The 22,263-nt window shown below is 41.8% G+C and overlaps 1 protein-coding gene across 7 annotated transcripts in view; it reads right to left on the bottom strand.

Moving 5' to 3' along the window:
* Positions 1-21,788, bottom strand: part of RALGAPA2 (Ral GTPase activating protein catalytic subunit alpha 2) — a 1,855,355-nt gene extending 1,833,567 nt beyond the window's left edge. For 5 of the 7 annotated variants that reach the window (XM_085612410.1, XM_085612406.1, XM_085612407.1 and 2 more), the window contains exon 1: positions 21,499-21,772. In XM_085612410.1, the coding sequence (XP_085468536.1) occupies positions 21,499-21,604 (106 nt within the window). In that variant the 5' untranslated portion in view covers positions 21,605-21,772. Of the gene's footprint in view, positions 1-21,498 lie in introns of all 7 variants that reach the window. The other 2 variants (XM_085612413.1, XM_085612412.1) reach the window with 1 other exon arrangement.
* Between the last annotated feature and the right edge of the window lie 475 nt (positions 21,789-22,263).

Here is a 22,263-nt window from a genome sequence, read left to right as displayed (position 1 = left end):
ACTCCGGTGAGAATTAACTGATGCCACACCCTCAAACCATTACCAAAGTGAGGAGCATCAGAAACAAAAGGTTGGCAAGACTACGGGACAAATACATGTGTGTTCACTGAAGGGAACTGAAAACTCATATAATTGCCTTTGATTAGGAGAGACAGGAAACAAATCACTACTTAGAGCACCTGCAAACTCACAAAGAACATTTCATTCAACGCCAAGAGTACATTGATTCAATATAAATATTTACACAAGACGTACTGTACTAAATTGCTACTAATGGATGCCACAATATCAGATTAATGTCGAAGAAGCCCTGAGATTGATACTATTTGTACCCTCATGGTATGGGAATGCACATAAATGAAAACATTGATTAGCCCCAAAGTGGTTCAGGTACACCGGAGTGCATAAAATGGGAAGTCAGGAAAAGAGATGTAAATCTTTGTGGTGGCCATGTATCAATATTAGCAGAAATAAATATATATGAAAATGTATGCTGCTGTCAAGGGTATTACTAGAATATAAAGCAGTTTTGATACGGATGCAAAAAAGGCAGGTAAAGTGTTGGATTCAAACAACCAATTAACAGTACGCACCGGCAGCTAGACGACACAGGCATCCAATATCTTTGCAGAATAACTTCCTCTCTCTCATATATAAAATTGATGATGTCCGTTAAATTTCCAAAGGATTGCTTCCTTTCATTCAGACTTTTGTCTGGCGTTTACTTCATAAGTTTCTATGTCAGTTAAAGTGAAACCACTCTGAGCCTGCAATCGCTGATATGAGCACCATCTTGGCCTGAAGTACATTGTAGTTTGGGAGGGTAGGTGGAAGCAGTTCTCTACAGCACTTCACAGCACACCCCAGACTTCCTCACCTTCAATGTGGCTTGAATGGGCGAATGGTGCTCTCTGAAGCTCAGGAAGGTAGGTCACAAGTAGTAGGCACTCTGCGTTTAACACCTGGGTCTCTTCACTCCCATGTCATCGCGCCATCTTTGTTCTCAAGGTTTGACATATCCTTATAAAGATTAAATGATTTCCTAGCTTCGATAAATTGAATAGATGCCTATGTGGCAGTCCATTATTTTTAAATCTCCAAACAGGTCCTTCGATACACCTGGAAGGGACTGGGACTGGCTTGGGAGTTTGTCTGGCATTTAGATTCTCCTCCGTTCAGTGGAGTTTTAAAAATATAGTAGTGGCAATACTCTTGTGCCGGGACAACATGATTTTGATGCCAGAAGACAAGGGAAGGATGTTGGAGCATGTCACAGTGGCATCACACCTACTAGGATCTTTGGACTGTATTATAAAAACGGAGAGGTCAAATTTGACTCCCAAGCAACACAGGCTTAATCAAGCATGCGCAGTACTTTACGCCAACCAAGACAACAAATATATATATCTCTTAACATGTGTAACATGGTCCATATGATTTATGGTGTCACCAGAACCCCTCACTGGCAATATTGGACAATATTACTTGTTTACCCGTTATGTATTCTATATCTATACGACTGTAATAAATATGGTTCGCAGGTTATAGTAGGAAATAGAAAATGTATATATACATAATACAATTACCAATAAAACATGTGTAAAGAAGGTTTGGAGGGAGTTTGACATAAAATAAGAAAACATAATACACCATGTGAAACACCTTTCCGGACATCTCTAATCTGTTTTTCCAGCCCTTCTAGAACATTGTCTAGATTTTACCAGTGTTCTTCCCAAGAACAAGTTAATTTATTTGAACCACATGGGAAGGGCAATCAGCTCATACACAAAGGAATGCTACAGTTGGTAACCTGACACATTTTTGTATAAAGTGGCATATCAGTGGAATTTTAGCTGAAATTGCAGGGTTGTTGGATAGTCTTGGACTCTAAGCCCGATCAGGAACTATACAAGTCAGCTTCAAATTGCTGGTGTGCATAACGGAGTTTCAAACTCACTTCAACACATCTAATGGGGGTTCCTAATTACCTATATTAGCCAGACAATTAGGGAAGCCATCCAGTATGAAACATTTGTTCTGATTAGCAATTCATAAATCCAATGAGAGAGGGCAAGTTTAATAAGGAGTGCCATTTGCCGACGTTTAAAGGGAGTCAAATAAACGGTGTGTCTCCTGCAAGAGATAATCAGATCTGTGTGTTGTGAATATGGTCTGAAAAATGCTCAAATCAAGCAAGGTATTGTTGGGGAGTAAACAATGCTGTTAAGCCTAATCACTTGCAAACAATTCTCACATATTCAAGCTCTGTACTTTTAGCAAACGATCACATTGAATATTTGCAGGCGGACTTAAACTAAAAGACATCTCAACACTTTGTGCTGTAAAAGGTCTTGATGTGTACTAAGATGTGATCAAAACTCACAGAAACCATTCCTGTCCAGTACTAGTTTTCACTTTAGATGTTCTTCTCACCAGTTTCAACAGCAACAATGGTAAGGTTGGGGAAGTGGGTAATCCAACAGATGGGTATAGAAATATTCCACTTTGTTATTCATTTAGTGATGGGACTTTGGATTCCTACTTCTTTTTGGGAGGAGTCAGAATAGGTGATGATATCAGGGTAAGTGATTTAACAGGATACCTACAGCAAAACTACTCACAATCAGCAGGGGCTCGGACCCTGCTGATCATTCCACTACTTACAAACCTGGAAAAATCAAGCAACTACTAAAAAACTACTGATATGCAACTGAAGAAAGCAAGGGGGCCATAGTTGCTGGATTGGGAAACATATTAAAGAATTAATAGTTGCATTCAACAAGATTATAATACTTCGAGTCTTCGAACAGCTTGTAGAATTTGACAAGGGAGTACTGAAGAGCGTTTTTGTTATTCATACTCAATGGCTTGGGCTAGTGGATTTGTCTCTGCAAGGCCACTTCGAATAGGAAGCAATTAAGGGGCAACTTATGTGGCAACATTTACAGCATAATACAGCAAGAAAAGTTAATGGAGTGGAATATCATGTTATCAAACCCAAATTAACCAACAAAATTGATGGCATTGTCATTTTGCTATTTGGCATTTTAACACACTGTTGATTAAAAAAGGGATACTACTAAAAAGTTGTGCGTTTAAGAAAGGGAAATGTACACCTTCATCAAACACTATCAGCAACTTTATTAACAACAATATATGATTTTGTCTTGCTTGTAAATTTAGAATCACACTTTAAAAACACCCTTTTTACCTCCTAAAGTAAAATAATTTGTTTGCAGCATATACAAGGATGTGCTTGCAAGAAATGTTTCTTGTTTATAACTTGGCTCCACTATACAACCTCTGGAGAAACTAGTTTCTAACAAGAAAGAGTACTATACATTCCACTTAGATTATGTAATTAGCTTTACTAGAATCAAATGCAAAATTCAAGATATTGAGATGTTCAAAGAACTCTAAAATATTTGAGTATCTATTTTTGTTGGATTTTTTTTAAGCACAAACATGACCCATGGGTATCAGTGCTGTGCAGTGAAAACGGTTTCATAATGTAATATACCATCATGACAAAAATGACAATTTATATAGTCTAACATAAAGTCCACTGCTTAGTCCATTATTATTCTAGCAGTGTGCCAGTAACCACTTAATACTGTTTGATCGACAGGAGAGTGTATCTGGTGAGTCTACTGAACCAGGTGCTGATCCGGGTGAGCATGAAGAGTCCAGGTCTTCCTAGTGAAGAGAAAATCATTGACCAGATCATCATTGGACGAATCTGTGCAATAAAATCCTTTTAACCTCTTTCTAGATGTCCATAGGTTTATGCGGCTCTACGGTTGGTCAAAGAGGTTACGTAGTAGATACTAAGCATTAGAAGCAGCCTTGATTATTTTGACATAATCGTCTCAGCATGACAATTTCTACTCAAGATTGAAGACTGTGTGCACCAGGTACTAACCTATGTACAGTTGCTTGATTAGCTATAGAAGATGGGTTATCTGTAAGGTCTTCATCACAGTATAATGGCTGCAGGAAGTATGACCTTTAGCACCTTCAGACCTTGGAATGTTTTGAATGACCAATGTTTCTTTGGAAAGGTTTAGCATAGAGCAAGCACTGTTCTTAGTGGATACTTTTTAATAATCTGTGGTGTATTTCTCATGAGAGTTTCACTGTCTGCAAACAGTGTGGTACAGAGTAACAGAGTATGCATTGTTTACAGTACCACCTTTTTTACTCATATCCACTTCATTTCTTACCGTTGATTTGGTGACTGAGGGATTTGGGGCAGGTAAGGCTGCCCGTAGTAAGGAAATAGTTATGCAACAGAAGTGGAGTATCTGGAGGAACTTGGTTTTCTCTGAACAGTTGTATACAAATTGAATACCATGTGCAGCAGGAGTTACACATTTATCGGTGGTTGGGTAATGTGAACTCAGATACCCATGAAGTGTATAGTATGGGGTAAATGTTGCATTCAATGCAAGCTTCTTTTACCTGAAAGAGTTGAATGTGTGATGGCATTAATAATGCAGCATATTATTGAGCTATATTGTACTTACTTTCAGACCTCTAATGTCATACTCCTTTACAGAGTAATATATGTACAAAAGAAGTTGAATGGGCTCATCAGAGAGGTCATCAATTATGTCATTAGAGATGTCAGTGATGTCATAAATGATGTCATAGAACAGGTCATGAATGATGTAATATGTGAGGTAATCAGTGCATGGAGGGGGCACAAGTTAAAGTTAGCTTTGAATCGAACTATAAGGTCACCTTAACCTTTGATTTTTGTAGTGAATTTAAATTTCAGTTTTTCTTTTACGTAAAGTAATATTTTCTTACCATATGTAAGCCAACCCCCACTGCACATGGCCTTTGGTCGTGCACTGAGAGGATTGGGCGCAAGGCTTGCGACCAACCCCTACCGCCAGAGGCAATCAACCCCACTCTGCGCACGGCCTTTGGTACTGCATGGCATGTGGTTGTCCGCAGCGCCTGGCTTGCAGCCAGTCCCTGCGTCCAACTCCCCCCGCAGGCAGACAATCTTATGCTGCGCACGACCGACCCCCCGTACCCAACCCAACGCTATGCACGTCCTTCAGCAGTGCACGGCAGGAGATTGGCTGCAGGGCCAAGCCTGTGGCCTCTGTTTAAGGAGCCTTAGGGTAGCCGTCCCCACTGGTTTGCCAGCCAGTGAGGAGTGAGAGGTACCCAGCACACAGTTACAGTTCCCTCCAGCACCACTGAGCCGTGGGGCCACTGGGAAAGTTTTCAGGATAGGTAAGATAATTAAGGCAACTGGTCTATAGTGCGTGCATATATGCTTCCTAGTACTATGCTTCCTAGTACTATTTTACGCTCAGGATGATAAAATGACCTTAATTGTCTACTAGAGCCAATATTTTACCCCTCTACCTATGCTGCAGTTTTTCAGATTTGTGTTTAAGTGCATATCCTAAAGGAATGCCACATAGGTTCCTCTGTATTTCAGGTATTTGTGTGTAATCTCCTATGTACTGAGCCCATCTCTCCGACATTCCAGATAAGGAATGTATAGTTGTTTAGACTATTTATCATGACCTAATATTAGGTTTATGTGGCTTAGCCAAGTTTGTTTGCCCACGACTGTCCCCAGGAGATGTACCCCTGACCACCACCACACTGACTTGCAACTCCCATTACCCCCAAGACACAGGCAACGGTCTTCCGTCCACCAAACTGTAAACCTAGTATAGTAGAACTAACATCTTCCTCAAGATTGAGTGGAAGTGGTGGGCGGTGTCCACTAACTGCCTGTTTCGCGCTCCAGCAACACCACTGGTGCTCTATGTACAGTGCAAAGGAAACATTTTCATGCAAGCAAATGATTCATTTCCGTAGTAAAGCATGGCAAGATACTTACTTTACTTTAGATCTTTAAAATCAGCACTATCTGTAAAGGTTTGTGTCATAGTCTGCCATTCTTGGTCTTAACATCAGATAGTCGGAGTCCTTTTTCTGGGATGGTTTAGAGTCTACATCAAAATCTGTGAAGCAAAGAAGTGAGACACAAGTATCCTCTAGGAATCTGCCAGATAGTAATGCACGGACTACTTCAGCCAGAGCAGCCCTTACTGCTTCAGTATGTTTCTTAGACAGCATATTTGCACCTCTGCATCTGGATTGTATCCATCTTCTCTTAGAAAGTTGTGTGGACTTTCAGTTCTAGTTATTGCAACTATTTTGCACCGCATGCAGTTCCAGCCACTCCCATACCGCGGTTGGTTTTGTCAACAAAAAAAGTAAAGTGTCAACGATGATCTTCAGTTTAGCAGGAAACCGCAAAGTGTATCAATCAAATGTCCACTTCTCGCAGGCATTTCTTGACCTCCACAAAGGGCGCTCTTTTCTGTTGCAGTGATGCATAGTTCAGAAAGAAAGTTGCTTTCGTTTGAGTTGCCCCAGGGATCTGGGTTTCTGTAACTTCAGGTCTTAACCTTAGAAATAAGCAGACAAGCCAGCACTGACATGGGGGTGGGCAAGCGAGGTTGCTGTTGTCTGGCCGGCTGGCACCATCTTTAATGAATCACCTCTCTATGTATGACACCATGTCAGTACCCTCTATTCCCTCCAATGACTCAGATTACTCTGCGAACTTCAACCCTTCAAACCCTTTTCCCTATACTTTCGGAATCTTCCGCTCGGTGAAGTCACTTTTAATTGTTTCTGCAGAGCATTTGTAGTTGGGTGAATTTCAATTACTGCCTCCTCTATTAGCTTAACCATGCCTACCAACGTTCTTTGTTCTCCTCAGCCCAGGTCAAAGGTCAATTACTACTGTGTTGATGTTATGCGGTTTCTTACCTAGTAGCCGAGACAGCTTTCAGAATCTTGTCCAGTTTGTCCGATGGGAATGGTGAGGAGTTTCTCTTGCCCTCCACATGATTTTGGGGTGGTGCAGAGGAGGACGAATCAGTCATATGCTGTTTTCCCAGAGCTTGTGTGTGTTGTCCTGCTACCAGTTCACACTCATTCTTCCCATGAGTTCTTTAGGTATCTCAGGGGCTCTTTCAGCCCACCTTATGAGGTTCTTTGTGTAGCTGGATGTGTCTGTGCTGTTACACAATTCTTTATTGGTGAGTTGGTCTTCATATATTACTACCCTAATATCAACAAGCATCTTACCCTTTAGGTGCCCATAGGAACCTTATTTTTCTTAGAAGCCACTATCCCTCCCTGTGTTCCATCTCATATCATATAATCCAAATATACACCCAAAGTTGCACAAACATGTCAAGGCACTCTGCTGCAATTTGCATTAGCTTGGCATGTCAGGTCCCCCCAGGACTCACCCAGGATGTTGGAGTTCCTCCTCTTTGGGTAATTCACAACTTGCATACAGGTCATTGACACTCATGTAATTCTTATTATCTGCTTCCCTACTTACAATGTCAGTTTTGTGTACACTCATTATTGCAGTATGTTCTGTGGGTTATTTTAGAAGTTATTAGAGTTTAGTGGGTGATCCCATGATTGTCTCAGTCTCTGGCATTTGGACTCTGTCTTCCCACTCCCCAGACAACTTGGAGGACGTTGGTTTCAGCTTGGGGGGGTGGGGGGGGTCGCCAAGAGCCGATTGACCACTAGCTTTGAGCACTAGGATGTGACACTGCACGGAGGCACATGGAATTAGGTCGGTGCTGCTTGTACACGCTTCAGAGTCCTCCTCGTCCGTGGCTCAATACAAAATGAGCAGGCAACAGAGTTAACTAAGAGTATAAAACTCTCAAAGAAATCCAATACAAAAATAAAGATAAAAACTGCGACGAAAAAAAAAAGAGTAGAATTAACAGCAAAATCACAAAGCGAAAAGCTTGTAAAATAAAGTTTCTACAACATGACCGTACATCAAAAGACGCACCAAAAGATGCAAAGAGGGCTGAAGATGAAAAAGCATTTAATCCGGAAAACCTACAAGATCTGGAACTACGTACTCCTTTGCCCAAAAGGGATAAACTTACGCAATTAAATACTCCAGCACAAGATTTTAATACCTTAAAGCCCATTCAGGAATATCGCTCTCCTACACAACTCACAATGGAAACGAATACTCGCGAGGCGGTTAGAGATAAACCCTTTGCAGAACTCATTCAGCATCCACAAGATATCTGATCTATTGGGCACAGGAAATGACCCCTTAAAATTGAGAGGATTCTAAAAATACTACACAACTTCCACTCTCTCCAATCACTCACTTCCTCCAAAATAAAGCTTAGATCATTCTCCGATAAACTAGACGTAACCACAACACAAGTGGAATTTTGGTCAAGCGTAATTCCATCAATAGTGTAACAGGAAAGCGAAAAACTGCACAAAAATGGGTTTGACGTAAGCCATAACTCAACAACTCTACCTAGACTGCATACAAAAAATAATAGGGCAAATCAACAACTCCGATTCTCACAACGCTCCAATGGAGAGCCAAAATATGTCTCAGTTGACAAATTAACAATATGCATCGATGATGGAAACAGGCAGATATGGAACCATAGCTCACCAATTATAGATAAGACACAAACGGATATCACACTTGGTCTTGGCTTTCAGGCAATTTAAATGGCCATAGACAACGAAGAGGATCAAAACTTCCTTTTTAGCAAAATTTTCAAAATAATTTCTTGGATCATCACCGGACTGGAACCATCAAAGCAATTCAGTCTACTGGAAAAATCCCCCGCAATAGTCTGCCTCCAAGAGTATCTTGAAAATTTCGACCTAAATAATTACTTCATTTTTGATATTCCTGCCACAAGGGTATAAGGCGAGGCCACGCAAAGGGCGGTCTGTCAATTTTATTGTTGGAGGAGTTAAGATGGGACTTCGACATAATCCATTTCCCCAATAATAATTTACAATGTATCAAGATGAAATTTTTGAAAGTAAGAACTCACATAGTTGAGCCATTATGCCTTTTTATTTATGTTCCACCAGCCCTTAATCCAATCCATTGCTGACAAAAATATTCAAACAGATAGAAACTACCTTAGAGGCAAGTGGAAATTCGCAAGCACTACTAATGGGAGATTTTAATGCAAAAAGTTTTAAACCCTTAATGAAAGCTTATCAGAACATAGACCATGCAGAAACCTGGTCCATACCAACTCCCGTTGTTCCTGACTCCATTAAGGAAGACAAACGCAGAAAGATGTTATTGGAGTTATTAAATCAAGTTAACAGAACGAACAGGAGACGTTCCGGCAGCTTTCACAAGGAAAGGTCCTACTGGTTCTTCTATATTAGACTACGTCATCAGCAGCCAAGATCTAGTCTACAAATTCCAGCATTTCCAAACTCAATTTGCACAAAGCAGTAATCATGCATTACTTCACTCAGAACTAGAATTAAACCCTCAAGACATATCCTCAAGGTTCCTATCAAACAGAAATGGAGATGCAATAATAGAACATAAACAGGGCGGAATTATATGGAATGCTGATAGTACTATTAAAATTAATGTGGCAATAGCGCCTCAACTGTCGAGTTAAATTAGCAAACGAAACAATCCAGTACTAAATTTCGAACGTACTCTCACATCAGTCATCCATACACTGCAGAGGAAGGCAGTCTCCTTTAAACCCTCTACATTAAGAAAGAAGGAACATTTTGTGGGTAGCCTCTCCAGTAAGCTGTATAAGTTAATTCGACTGCAAATCAGCTACTTCGCAGCTTCCAGGAGGAAAGAAATTTCCGCCATACAGAGAAAAAGGGTAGAGAATCCACAAGAAACACAGCAGAGATATAATGGAAAAAAAATGGAAAAAATGGGTCGACCTGCAAGAGGCAGTGCTGCAAAAAAACAGTGAGGCTTTCTGGGGTCTAATCACAAAAGTTATCAGAAGCAGAAGAACCACCTAACGCTTCGGCAATTCCTGAGGAACAAATGGGAAAACTATCACTCCGAACTGTAAGGAACAAATCCGGTCAATTTTTCTAATAGAAAACCTTTCATCCTCAGGACAGTGAACGAATCTGATCAGCAAATACACAAGTCATAAGTCAGGATCTTGTGATCTATGTAGAGGAGGCGTTCAAGACTTTGTGCATGTTTTATAGGTCTACCCCAACAGAGTCTTGTTTGAAGCGCAGCGTCTGTTTATAAAACCTATATGTTTTAGATATAATCTACTCAGAACTAATGATCTTATTGATCTAATTAGATCACCTCCAAATGAATTTGTGTGTTATAATCTTACACATTTGTTTTTTAACTTTTTATTAATCATGGTTTTAAAGAAGTCAAGCTTACGAGCTGTTATAGCTTTAAATATTGCACTGATTTTGTAAACTTTTTATATTTTTAATCTCGGACCAGGTCTGAATCAATAAAAATTGATTGATTGGTATTGTAACATCATTTATCTTGGAGAGTCAAAAAAACTCCAAACGGTGCAATATGTTGCAGCACGACCGGTCTTAAATCTCTCCAGGAGAAAATAATTATTTTAAAGCCATGTGATTCTGTCACAAAATTCTTAATGGCAGGGGCCCTAAATATCGGTCCTCATTGGTGCAGCCAAACCATTCACTGCACTACCTTAGATCAATGGGCACTCATTTAGTGTCAGTACCCTGTGTTTTTAGAGTCCGGCATGGGGCCCGCTCTTTCTGTGATCAAGCAGCTAGAACTTGGAATTCCCTCCCGGTCCATTGGAGGATGGAACCATACGAGACAGCTTTTCATCCCGGCTCAAAGCCTGGCTGTTTAGGTTACCTTAGAGTAGGCTCTGTGTGAGCCATTGTTCCTTTTAGTACACTGCTCCTTCCTGGGATGGTCTGGTCCTAGCGCGGGGACACACATTATGTTGTAACCATAGCGCTTTAGAAGACGTATTATTATTATTATTATTATAATACCATACTGTTATTGTGGATACCAAGCATGGACTTTTCAAACAAAAAAGGAGTATAGTTCTGCCATACACTGCCTTTCACCCGAGCCTAGTGATTGGCAGCAAAATCCGAAAGTACTGCTCCTGGCGCCAAAAAAGTACAGTTCCCTGGAAACCCCACGCAATGTTCTTTGAGTGCAGCTGTGAAAGAAGCATGTCAGGATATTAAGTCTCTCAGGGCTCTACAGCTGTTCCTGGGTTCTCACCACTTGGGCCAATACAGCACCACTGCATTAGCAACGGTGAGGTGTAGGGGGTGCTTTCCTTGCAGGCATGCACCAAAGTCAGTCTCTTAAATCTGTTGCTTTGGCTGCCCCAGAGACACCAAGTGTTGGCTCTTTCAAAGTGCAGGAAGCAGGATTGCATAGGGCGCAGCTCTTCTCACGCCTGCAGACAACAGGCCCACCAGCATCCTGCCAACCGCAGGAGGGCATTGCGCTTGCTGTTCCTCTGCCCTAGAGATGCAGCTTTGGTAATAGAGAGATTGAGCCAGGGATAGGATTCACGAACAATGCACCTGGGGCAGGTAAGGATGTGGCAGAAGAATCAGCATCTAGGCAGGGACAGCACAGGAGTGATGGGATAAGGATACACCCAGGATGTCCGGGGGCGAGGAACTCTGACATTACTCAATACAAGGGAGAGACATAGGTAGGTTCCTATTATGCAACGGGCCAGACTTTTTAGCAATCTTCTAAAAGCACTAACAAAACCAACACCTCTGGCAAGCACTGTGTGAAAAGCTCTGCGGAAAGTTTCTCAGGCAGAGCCACATTCAGCACTGGGGGTGAGCAAGTGCAGCAAGCGCGACTAACACTACTAATGGTGAGGGAGAGACATGGTAAAGTCCCCACTGAAACGGGCTTGCAGATGGGTAATGATGGCAGACGTTGGTCATTTGATAGCAAGAGAAATTCCCTCCTGCAAGATGTCAGCCAAATTATCAGGGTCATGCGATAACTATCTTGCATAAATTCAGGATTCCTCTAACAATTATCAGCACTGTAGTGTATTTGCCTACCAGCTAACTCCTGTGCATTCGCAAGTAGCATAATTCAGGACTGCATTAGTACTTTTCAGTACTGTTAGTTGTTTATAGGTGGCATACTCCCATGTGGTGCCGGACTACCAATTCAACAGCTGTGAAGCAGGACACAAGTTCCTTTGCCTACGCACTACTACAAAAATATAAAATTGTGAGAACTCTTGTAGGCTGATCCAAATGTGAAAAAATCCTTCAAGGAAGTAATGGTTTAAGTAGGCTTGCAAAGGTGAATAATGGCTAAAGGGGGATAACTAAAAGATCCCTCCCCATGTTTTCAGGTGTTGATGACACTAACCACTTGGATGCAGTGGCGAACCATTTAAGTGCACTGCATTACCTCTGTAGTGTAGTGGACAAGAATAGTTTTTCCACCAGACTTAAGCACCAGAAGGATTTTCCTATAAAAAAAAAAACAGATAGTTGGTATGAGGTGGTGGGTGGCTTTCCTCACATTCTGAGTTTGTTTGATCTGTTTTTTGTGTGTGTGATCATCAGCACAATGCCACATTTCCAGCAGTACCTCTCCCAAGTGGCTACATCCGTCGTGACCAGCCTCATAGGGCGATTCCCAATAGGAACCCACCCACGTGACACGAGGGCTTCTTTTGGGGAAGGGAGGAAGGGAGAGAGGGAACCACCCTAGGGCAAAGGGCAAACTGGTCTCCACACTGGCTCACAGTGAGTGTCGTGGGGCAGAAAGTCCACTAAACACCAGGGATAATTAATTTTGGAGAACATGTGGAGGAGGCGGCCAACCTGTCATCAGGCCACGCCCCTATGCCCTCACCTCACCCCACATGGCACAAAAGACTTTCTGCAAGCCTCCCTCCCCCCGCCACCCAGAGGTCAAATTGCAGGGTGCTTCCCCAATCTGCATACCATGGGGGCAGAAAGGCAACTGAACACCAGGGGTATAAAAAGAAAAACAAGAAAGGGGTTGGGACAACCTGCATAGGTATGATGCCGGATCTCAACCCCCAAAGGGCACAACAGTCTTTCTGTCCCCTCCCCCCCCCCCCCCCCCCTTTAGGCGCAGAAAGCAGCCTAGGCACCAGGTATATTAGGATATTACTTACAAAGAAAGCCAAATAAGTGGTGGGAGTCTCCAGCCTAGGCATCGAGTTTTGCCCTCACCTCAAAATGATCCCAGCTGTCTTGCTGCCCCCACTCACCCAACCACCTTGTCTCTATTCAGAGTGAAATCCGGAGGGCAATATTTGCCTGGAAGGGGCAATGCGGAGATTACTATTGCACCGTGATTTCTGTAGCGTTTCTACCCCGCATTGGGACTGTGCAGATGGATGCAATAAGAAATCTAACCGTACTTTAAGGCAATCCCTGACAGTACACAACCTCGTATCAAAGTAACTTAAACACTATTATTAAAATGCAACGTTTCAAAATTATATATATTTTGTGGCAATGTCATGGTGTTCTTGAAACCTGCTCAACAGCCTCTCGCTAAGATAACGTGTGCATTTTCCTTTGCGCGGTGGGGCTGGTCTGCAGGAGGTAAATAAGAAGAAATGCCAAAAAGAAAACCTGCTTTGTGCTTTCATATGGAAAAAATACAATAAAAAAAAAACAGCTTGCTGGGAAAACAGATAATGGTACAGCGATAATTGCACTTTCGTATCGGTGCCAAGGTCTCCCAGTAAGTGTTTATGGAGCTGAAAGGCAATAGTAAGTAGCAGCATTTTGGTTTTAAACCCAGAGCATAAAGTCAGACAAAATAAATCTGTTTACGTTAAGGACAAAGTTAACTCTTTGATACACTTTTATCATTGCAACTCAGGGAAACAACAACCTTGCCCTCAAATACATAATTCATGTTTTGTGGAAAAGACTAACAATTGTATACACACAGTGTATTGCATCTTTCAAATTAACAACACTGGTCGGGCAAAAAAACATATTCAGCCAAAACAAAGCACATTCGCATTACTGACAAGTAGACGATGCTTCCCAGTCAACAGTTTGTTTTGAGAATCGGAAAAAAGCTGCACAACACAGAGCAGATGTCTCCCAGAAGACATCTTTATTTAAAGACCTGTGAAAATGCATTACTTTGTGATAACGCACTCAATATTTTTTTAGATACTTATTATGGTCTAGAAAATTTGCCAAGACAGAAAAAAGTTCAGTTAGTTTTAGGAGCATTCTGAGCTAGGGTAGGCAGTCTTGCTTTTAACAAATGAAGTCATACCCAAGTGTCTATAAACTGACAAACCGAATCAACAATAAAAAACAGACTGGCTGCGAACACCATTGAACTACATAAAAGCATGTAGAGTTTACTTTTGATGAAAAATCTCCAATACGTGTGTCTAGATTCATTGAAGAAAAGAGCTGCTTTTATAAACTTTTAGAATCTCAAATCTGCTTCACTTGTAGCACACTTAACTTGCCTCTACATCAAACCTGGAACCGCCAGCAGTACCGGAGGATGGGAACAAATAATAAGGACATTTGGGTCCGTTTTACGTAGGGGTGCCTTTTCTCAGTTGGAGCCAGGGTGTATGCTTAACTGGTTGCACCGGGCGCAGACCAGAAGAGTGCATCCCATTTCACTGAATGCACTGTTCAGAGAACAGGCGCAAACCTATGCCTGCACTCTAAATAGCATATTTGTGAAAGGCAAACTAGCAGTTTGAAGCTACCTGTTAGTCTTTCAATGCAGGCAGCAACCCTACCACCATTTCAAAGGGGCGCAGTGATTCTCCTGTAGGTGGGTGTGGCTAGTGACAGCACCTGCTTAGGGGGGTGAGGGGTGGCTTTCACATCCCTGGCTCCCCATCCCACTTTGCAATGGGTGCAGAGACTGCGTACCACTTCGACATGATGCAAAGCTGGTGCACCTGCATACAGGTGAACTGAAATTGGGGGGGGGGGGGGATTACTGCCAGACCACCTTTTTGTTTTTTTAGGCCTTATCCCCTTTGCCTCTTCCTGCTTCTTAACCCTATAAACCCCTTAGCTCCTTTTATTGCTACCCTACCCAGAGTCCTAAAAACCCCCCACCACCTTTTACCTCTACCGTTCCCTAAACACTAAAGGCCTTTTACCTCTACCCTCCCCTTAACCCTTAAAACCCTTCACTTCTATCCTTCCATGAACCCTAAAATATCTACCACCTTTTATCTCTACCGGCCCCTAAAACACCTTTTCCTCTCTTTACCCCTACCATCCCCACCCACCCTTGAAATCTAAATACACTTACCCATACCAATCCATGAAACCTAAAAAACGTAATACCCCTTACCACACCTACCTTTGGAACCTAAAATCCCTTTACTACCCCTACCATTCCTAAAAACACACCCATGAAACCAAAAACCCAAGTTTTAAATGACATACGTATATTTTTATTTAGTTATATATAATAGTATGCCATTAAAAAATAATAATAACTTGCCTACGTGGTAAAGTTCCCCGTTGTTAAGTGGCAAGCATCATACTTACCTGTGTGATATAGACAACATGGTAAAGGTGCTGTGTTTTAATGGACGTGTGGTAAGGGTTACATTCCGAATAATTGTGCTGAGGTTTTCTGAGACAGAGTAGGCACCTTTTAACGGTTATGTTCACGTGAAAGAGCATACAATTCTAGTACACTCACAAGTTGAGAAAAAGGCCTTTAGTGGCAATGGAGGAGGTAAAAAGGGTGCTGTGAGACAGGGTGTGAGATGGGATTATATAAATGGTTAAACCTTTTGCCTGCGATCATTACAGGAAAGGTGGACGGCCATTTGTGTATGTTCCTGAGCCTTGACTGAATCAGAGTGTAGCTTTCGACAGTTTCCTGTGCCAACAGAAATGTGATGTTTTCGCTTCTTAACGGGATAAAGTTTTTCTTTCACAAACTGGATTTGAAAAGTACTGATGAACAAATTAGACTTCACCCGAGGTTGAACAAACTGACAGCCTTCACCGAAGGAGTATTTCAATTCATGAAACTTCTGTTTGACTTTCCATGAACAGCAAGTGTTTTCAAGTGCATGTAAAGTTGTCAATTCCATGTCTAACCTAATTTGGTATTCTTTCAAGCCGAAATATTGGTTGATAGGGTTATTGAAGAACAGAGTGCTGTGTTAAAGCAATCATTTATAGGCCACAAAAGAGGCTGGGTTAAAATGACTCCAGGAAACGTGCACACTTATAATTAAATAAAAACTACCTTGGGAGCGCTATTTGTGCTGTATGATTCAAGCAAGAGGGTGACTTGGTGAGAACCATACATGTGACTAAGACAAAATAAGCTGAAGGTCAGCTGGGGCCTTTCTCCGGTATGTACTATGCTAAATTAGTCAACCAATTTCAAGATACAAAAGATCAATTAATAGGGTTATTTTGTAAAGGGGTAAACAGCAAGGAAAGGTTAATGTTCCTATTCTTGGTCAATTTAATCTATTGAAAACATTGGTGTAACTGCTGAGACATGCGCCACTCAGACAATGATGCAAGTGTTGAATGAGAATTTTGTGTGAAGAGTTTGTGCCAGCTCTTGTAACCTGAACTGGATCACAACTGACTTAGCAACTCTTTCTGGAGGTGATTGGCACTGCGCCTGCCAGACCTTTCATATAAAAGGCTGAATACTCTTTATTCACGGAGTTCTATAAATGATTTAACCCAGGTGTACGTGAGCTAAATTGATCGGAGTACAACATTACGAACTGAAATTAATGCTACAAAAAGTAAATTATTGAAGCCTAATGCTACGCTAATTTGCAAGACATTCTGAGATCATCAGTCCAAACCTGCCTGCCTCTTCGCAGTTCTCATTGGTCAAAACCATTCATTTTGTAATGATCAACAATAGTAACATTCCATGCAGGTCGTCTCCCATGAAGACCTTTCTTGAAAAGACTCTTAATGGTGACCAAAGACACCAAGCTCCTTTTCAAGCTGAAATACAAATAAGTAATAAATAGTTGGATTGGCCCTATGGGATTCAAATCACAATCTTCTTGATAAAAGCAGATCTCAGGAGTTAGTGCTAAACCCGTAGGTACTGGCTGCAAATTCAGCCTGTATATGGTTTGATATTATAAATACAGTTCGAAGAGATGTTTGGAATAAGTGCCGCTGCAACCCCTAGAGCACATGTTCACTTTGTAACTTCCTCTTTGTTCCCAGGACGAACAAACTAAAGTATCATGGCTGTGGTTCGGCGTACGAGTAGGGGGAGGGAGATGTTCAGTCACGTTCAGGGAAGTTCAAAACACAAACGATTGCCGTTGTCAGTTTAACACGTTCTCAGAAGGAGCCACAGCAATAGGCTATGCTCTGCAAACTCCAAGTAAGTTTAGAAAAGGATTTTCCTTGGGTACAATCTGTTTATGCCCTCCTATGCAGTGTATATACATTAATGAGCACAGTGCCAAGGCAAGCCATCATAGGAAAACTCCTTTTTCACTAAACGGCTCTTGCATGTCCCTTTAGGTGTCAAACTTTAAGTAGACAATTCTCATTTTAGTTGCGAGGAGCACAGGTACTATGGAGTCTAATAACTAAAATTCCATTGCAGCTTTCTGTTTATTTCCTTAGCGTCCCCATAGGATATTTGTACTTTAGTTCAAAAACTGATTAGAAGTTTGTTACCCCATCCTATAAATTGATAAGATAGCTTCTTAAGCAAGAATCGCTTGACCTATTTCGGGCCCTAACTCGGACAAGTGTTTCCTCTCAGTCATCACCCCCCACATACACAAAGTTGTTTAGTTTTACTACACTCTCATTCCCCTGGAAAACATCATCGGGTTGAAACTTCTATTTGCCCGTTTCTTATTAAAAAGAACTATGGAAGCAATTGTGTACACTGACCCTGAATCAAACTATATTTTCTACTGAAACATCCTTTTAGGTCTGTCCTGCCATCACCACCACGTCCCTTCTGCCCTTAATCAACGCACACCATACCTTCACCATTGTCATTACGCTCATCCTCGATCTAATTTACTTTTTTTCCACCCTTAAACATTCACGTAAAACGACCCATACTTTCACTTCTCTAATGTAATTTTTTTTACCAAAATCAAAACAAATATATGAATCAGCCCCATGACAATTGCTATCACATCCTTTTGTCTGGTTTTCCGTAACCACCCTTTCCTCTTTTATCTTGCAACTCCTTAACGTCCGTTACAATTTTCTTGTTCTAAACCACTCCCATCTTTGCTTTTCCTCTACACCTAAATAAATCTATGCTTATTTTTTTTTTACCAATTTCATTATGACAATGTCTTTCTGCAAGTAAGGACGTTTACTTGACAACAGCCTACCATGCATTTTCTGTACCACAAACTGAAAAATCAACTGTCCTGTAATAAATTGCTCCACAATGTCCGTGTAGCCACAAAATTAAGAAAGTTCTCACAGTTTGGATACCCTAATGGTCTGTAGTCTCGCAGCACTTCTATAGGTGTGTGTCGAATTTTTGCCTTTCCACAACAATATTCAGATACAGCAAAGTGATTTTCAACTATTTTTTAAAGGTTCACAGCACCCCTCTTTGATCATCACTCCCTGGCACCCACCGCTAGATGACATATATATGCTATCCCTCCAATACATTGACAAAAGTGCCTTCTGCTGCACTGCTCAGAAGTACAACTTATTCTGAGTCTCTGTCATTTTCAAATATGTTAATTCCCTCTCCTCAAGGCAAAGGCGGCCCCACTTGGAGAAGCGAAGAAAAAAAGTATGTGTGGATACAGATTTCAAGTTTGTTTACTAGAGAAGCACAGAATAAAATATTGGATGTGAATCACAATTGTTAAATAAAGCACAGAATGACTATGCAGGGACAGTATTGAAAATCCCACCCATGAAAATGTTAGGTGACACAGCAGTCAGTCACTTGGGAAAAGAAGCAGATAAGGAGGAGAAAAAAAACACAAATCAGCCAGACAGCTGGAAGGTTTGCTGCAGCAGCACCTAACTGAACATCTGTGCTGTGGCGCCTTCCATGGTACCTCAAAGCTCAATTAAGCTCATGAAACGGGCAAGTGCAGATGATGGACATTGCCAACATTCATAAGTAAACATAGCACTCTATCCTCAGAAACTCTCATGGTAAGCATGGACCAGAACTTGTTTTCAGCACAAAGACACCATAAAACCCAAAGGTTGACTGCATGCTAATGCGGCATTGTGGCCAACATTTTTCTTCTGCGCCACTCCCTGGTTGTTCCAATTACACTGTGTTGAGCTGCCCCCAAATTACAATCAGACGGGATACCAGCAACGAGGTTTCTTGCTAGACGTGACCCACAGCATTGCTATGGGATATATATCCCTTCTTCCCACTAGGTCCATTAAGCAGCATTCTGTCAAGCCTGGGGCAAGCAACCAACTTGTCACCAAGTGGCCTTTTAAAGAAAACCAGGTCATCGTTAAGAAGTTAAGTGATTATTAAAAAGTTACACTGTTACAATAGTTCCATCAGCCATACCAGTCACCAAGTAAACAACATGCAATACTGGTATACAAATGATATAAGCTATGGGAGTTCGCTGACATCATACACTGACTCAATGAGCTGTCCATGAAACCTTTCCAAAAGACGTGTGGAAACTGAGGACAAGGCAAATAGACAATCCATAAGATCATCCCAAGATATAAACCTCACCAACTGTCATACTAGGAAATCTAGATCCTTATACCAAACACATTAATGCATGTGGAATTCAAATAATTGAATTGCCGTTTTAAAGCTGCAAATGTGTTTTTCTCATTTATGGTCCTTCACTCCACCACCTAAACATAAGGCCTCACTGCTCCACCTTTAAGTTAAACCTTATGCACCAGCAGAGCAGGATCTGCATTCTCTCAAAAATGTATCAAAAGGATTATTCAATAATAGAAAAAAAAACTCATGATCTCAGACGAGGCCAGTGGGTTATAGCAGAGATGTGGAACTAAAATAATGAGCTACGTGGCAAGACTTGCATTAGGGCTTGGGGTACACGAATTAAAATAAGGAATGTCTTGAAGAAAGTGTAAATTAAGCATTAAAGCATATTTCAAAAGGGAGTAGAAACAAATCACACAACAGAAAACAAAAAGTCCTGGAACTGACAGTTTTAATAGCATTATGAAACCAAAGACAGAGTAGTAGCCCACAGTTCGGTCATTCAATTCAACTGGCGGACTAGTAAGGACATGGCGGTAAACATCTATGTCAACCCACATGCATATTTTGCCAACTAACAGAAGCTCAAACTAGTTAAGATGGGGATGAAAGAAACTCTTCAGTGCACAAAACATGCTGCTCTAGTTCCTCATTTGAAATGCAAAACACAAGTACGTACTTTATTTCCTTTGTGCGCTTCTAAGCAGAGATCTCAGGCTAGGCATAGAACTCCCAACGAAGGGTCACATTGCTTTTATATGTTTATTACTGACAGGTTTTCTAAAACCATGATACCACTGCTCGAGAGTGAAAGAAAAATGTACGCTCCGGCAGGTCGAAAGAATGTGCTTTAAGTGTATGTGCAGGAGAAATGACACTTGTCAGCCCAGAGAAGTCGTTACTCGCTCTTCTCGTGTGTCGGGAAACAACTTCAAGGACTGTGACAGGCGGACTTGAACTTGATTTGCAATAGCAGGCAGGTGATAAAAGACACGGGAAGCCAGCAAGTGACTGAAGTGTGCTTGGGTGTGACAGGGGAACTAAGTGCGTTTGTATCCACTACTAAGGCATGAAGAGACGATGGAAGGGGGGACTCGAATGACATTTTAGGAGACTGAGCCTATTCATAATCTACAAGGGCCACACGATCAGAGGTGTCTCCTTGTACTCCTGCGGTTGAAGAATTAGCAGGGAGACGCAAGCGAAGGGATGTGTATTCAAAGTGAATAGCAAAAAACGCTAATGTGCAACAACAGTACTTTAAACGGGTGGTTACAGACAGGCCTCGACTGTCTTTAGGCTTTATTTGATCAATGAATAAGTACCAGCACATCCCAAAAGACCCGAGGTAGGAAATAGTGCCCGTATCCTCTCGGAATAGTTAGTAGACGTGTAAATGTCATACTGTCATTTTCGACAGGCTTACTTGCCTGCCACTCTTTTTTTAACTGCCATTCCCGTTTAACCCGCTGCCTGTGAGCTATTACACTTTTAACGTGGTAGCGACAAAACTACGCTGCATGGCTAGCCTCCTTTTAATGAGTCTCTCTGTACTTGGACTTCTCAAAGGACCATACATACTATGTTTTACAGTAGTGTTGAAGGTGCTCGTTCTTTTGATTACATTGTGCACGCGCTTTTCAGGAAGTCTACTGTACTTTTTAATGGCACAACTTCTTACCGGGGCCGATTTAACTAACGTGTTGTTTCTGTGTGAAGCTTCGCGTACAAGTACAGCCATCCTACACCTTTTCTACGTGGTGCATTGTTTCGGCGGTGCTGAACTGCCGTGAAAAGTCTGGGGATGTTATGATTGCTAAAGTGCGTTTTCAGGTTGGAATACTAACAATGGTGATGTCCTTTGCCAGGAGTGACAACAGAGCCTACCTTGCACCCTCTCCCCCTCCTCCCCGTCTTACCCAGCACGGCTCGCAGGTGCTTCAGGCGGGTCAAGACGTCCTTCTTCGGGTCCAGAACTTTCTGTGTAGATTTCTTGAGGTCTCCATGGTTCCTCCTGGAGAACATTCCGCAAGGAGAAGGTGACTTGGGGCAGGAGGCGCCCCCGAGGGGCTGCAGGTGCTGTGGGTGAGGGAACACACACCTGCACTTAGACGCTACCTCCTCCGCTGTGACTGTGTGCAGCTCCCTGGCTGCCCTCCCCTCTCTGCCCACTTACTGTCACTGCGCCCGCTCTCAGCTTCCAAAACACAAAGGAAGGACTATCCGCAGTGGTAGTCCGGTAGCGCAACTTCGGTAGCCATTTCGGAATGTCAGTCCTGACCGCTGTACTTAAAAAACAGATATGATCCGCAGAGAGTGTACCACACGCCTTCAAGAAACACCTACAATGGTAAAGTGGGCTTCAGAGGAACACATCAATAATGTTAACAGTGTTCTATAAATATTTAAACAGTTTGTGAATTCCTTAATATTTGAAGCTTTCGTAATAGTACAGGGCAAATAATATTCAATGCCTTCAGGAAAAATACTCGCGTCTGCATCTTCTCATTTGCCTAATTTTATTGCAATACTAACTGGTAGTTTCAAAATGGCTTACTCTCTCGAGGCGTACAGTTCAGCAACTTTGTGAATCGATGTCCACTTTCTATGCCCATAGCTACTGTAGGTGCCCTCGCTCTCCCTTCCTGCATGCTGTAGGTAAACAAGGAACTCACAACTAGCTA

Source organism: Triturus cristatus, chromosome 6 (assembly GCF_964204655.1).
Source record: "Triturus cristatus chromosome 6, aTriCri1.1, whole genome shotgun sequence".
In the NCBI taxonomy this organism is placed as follows: domain Eukaryota; kingdom Metazoa; phylum Chordata; class Amphibia; order Caudata; family Salamandridae; genus Triturus; species Triturus cristatus.
Note: the sequence above shows the minus strand (reverse complement) of the source record. Positions and strands in the feature narration are given on the sequence as shown.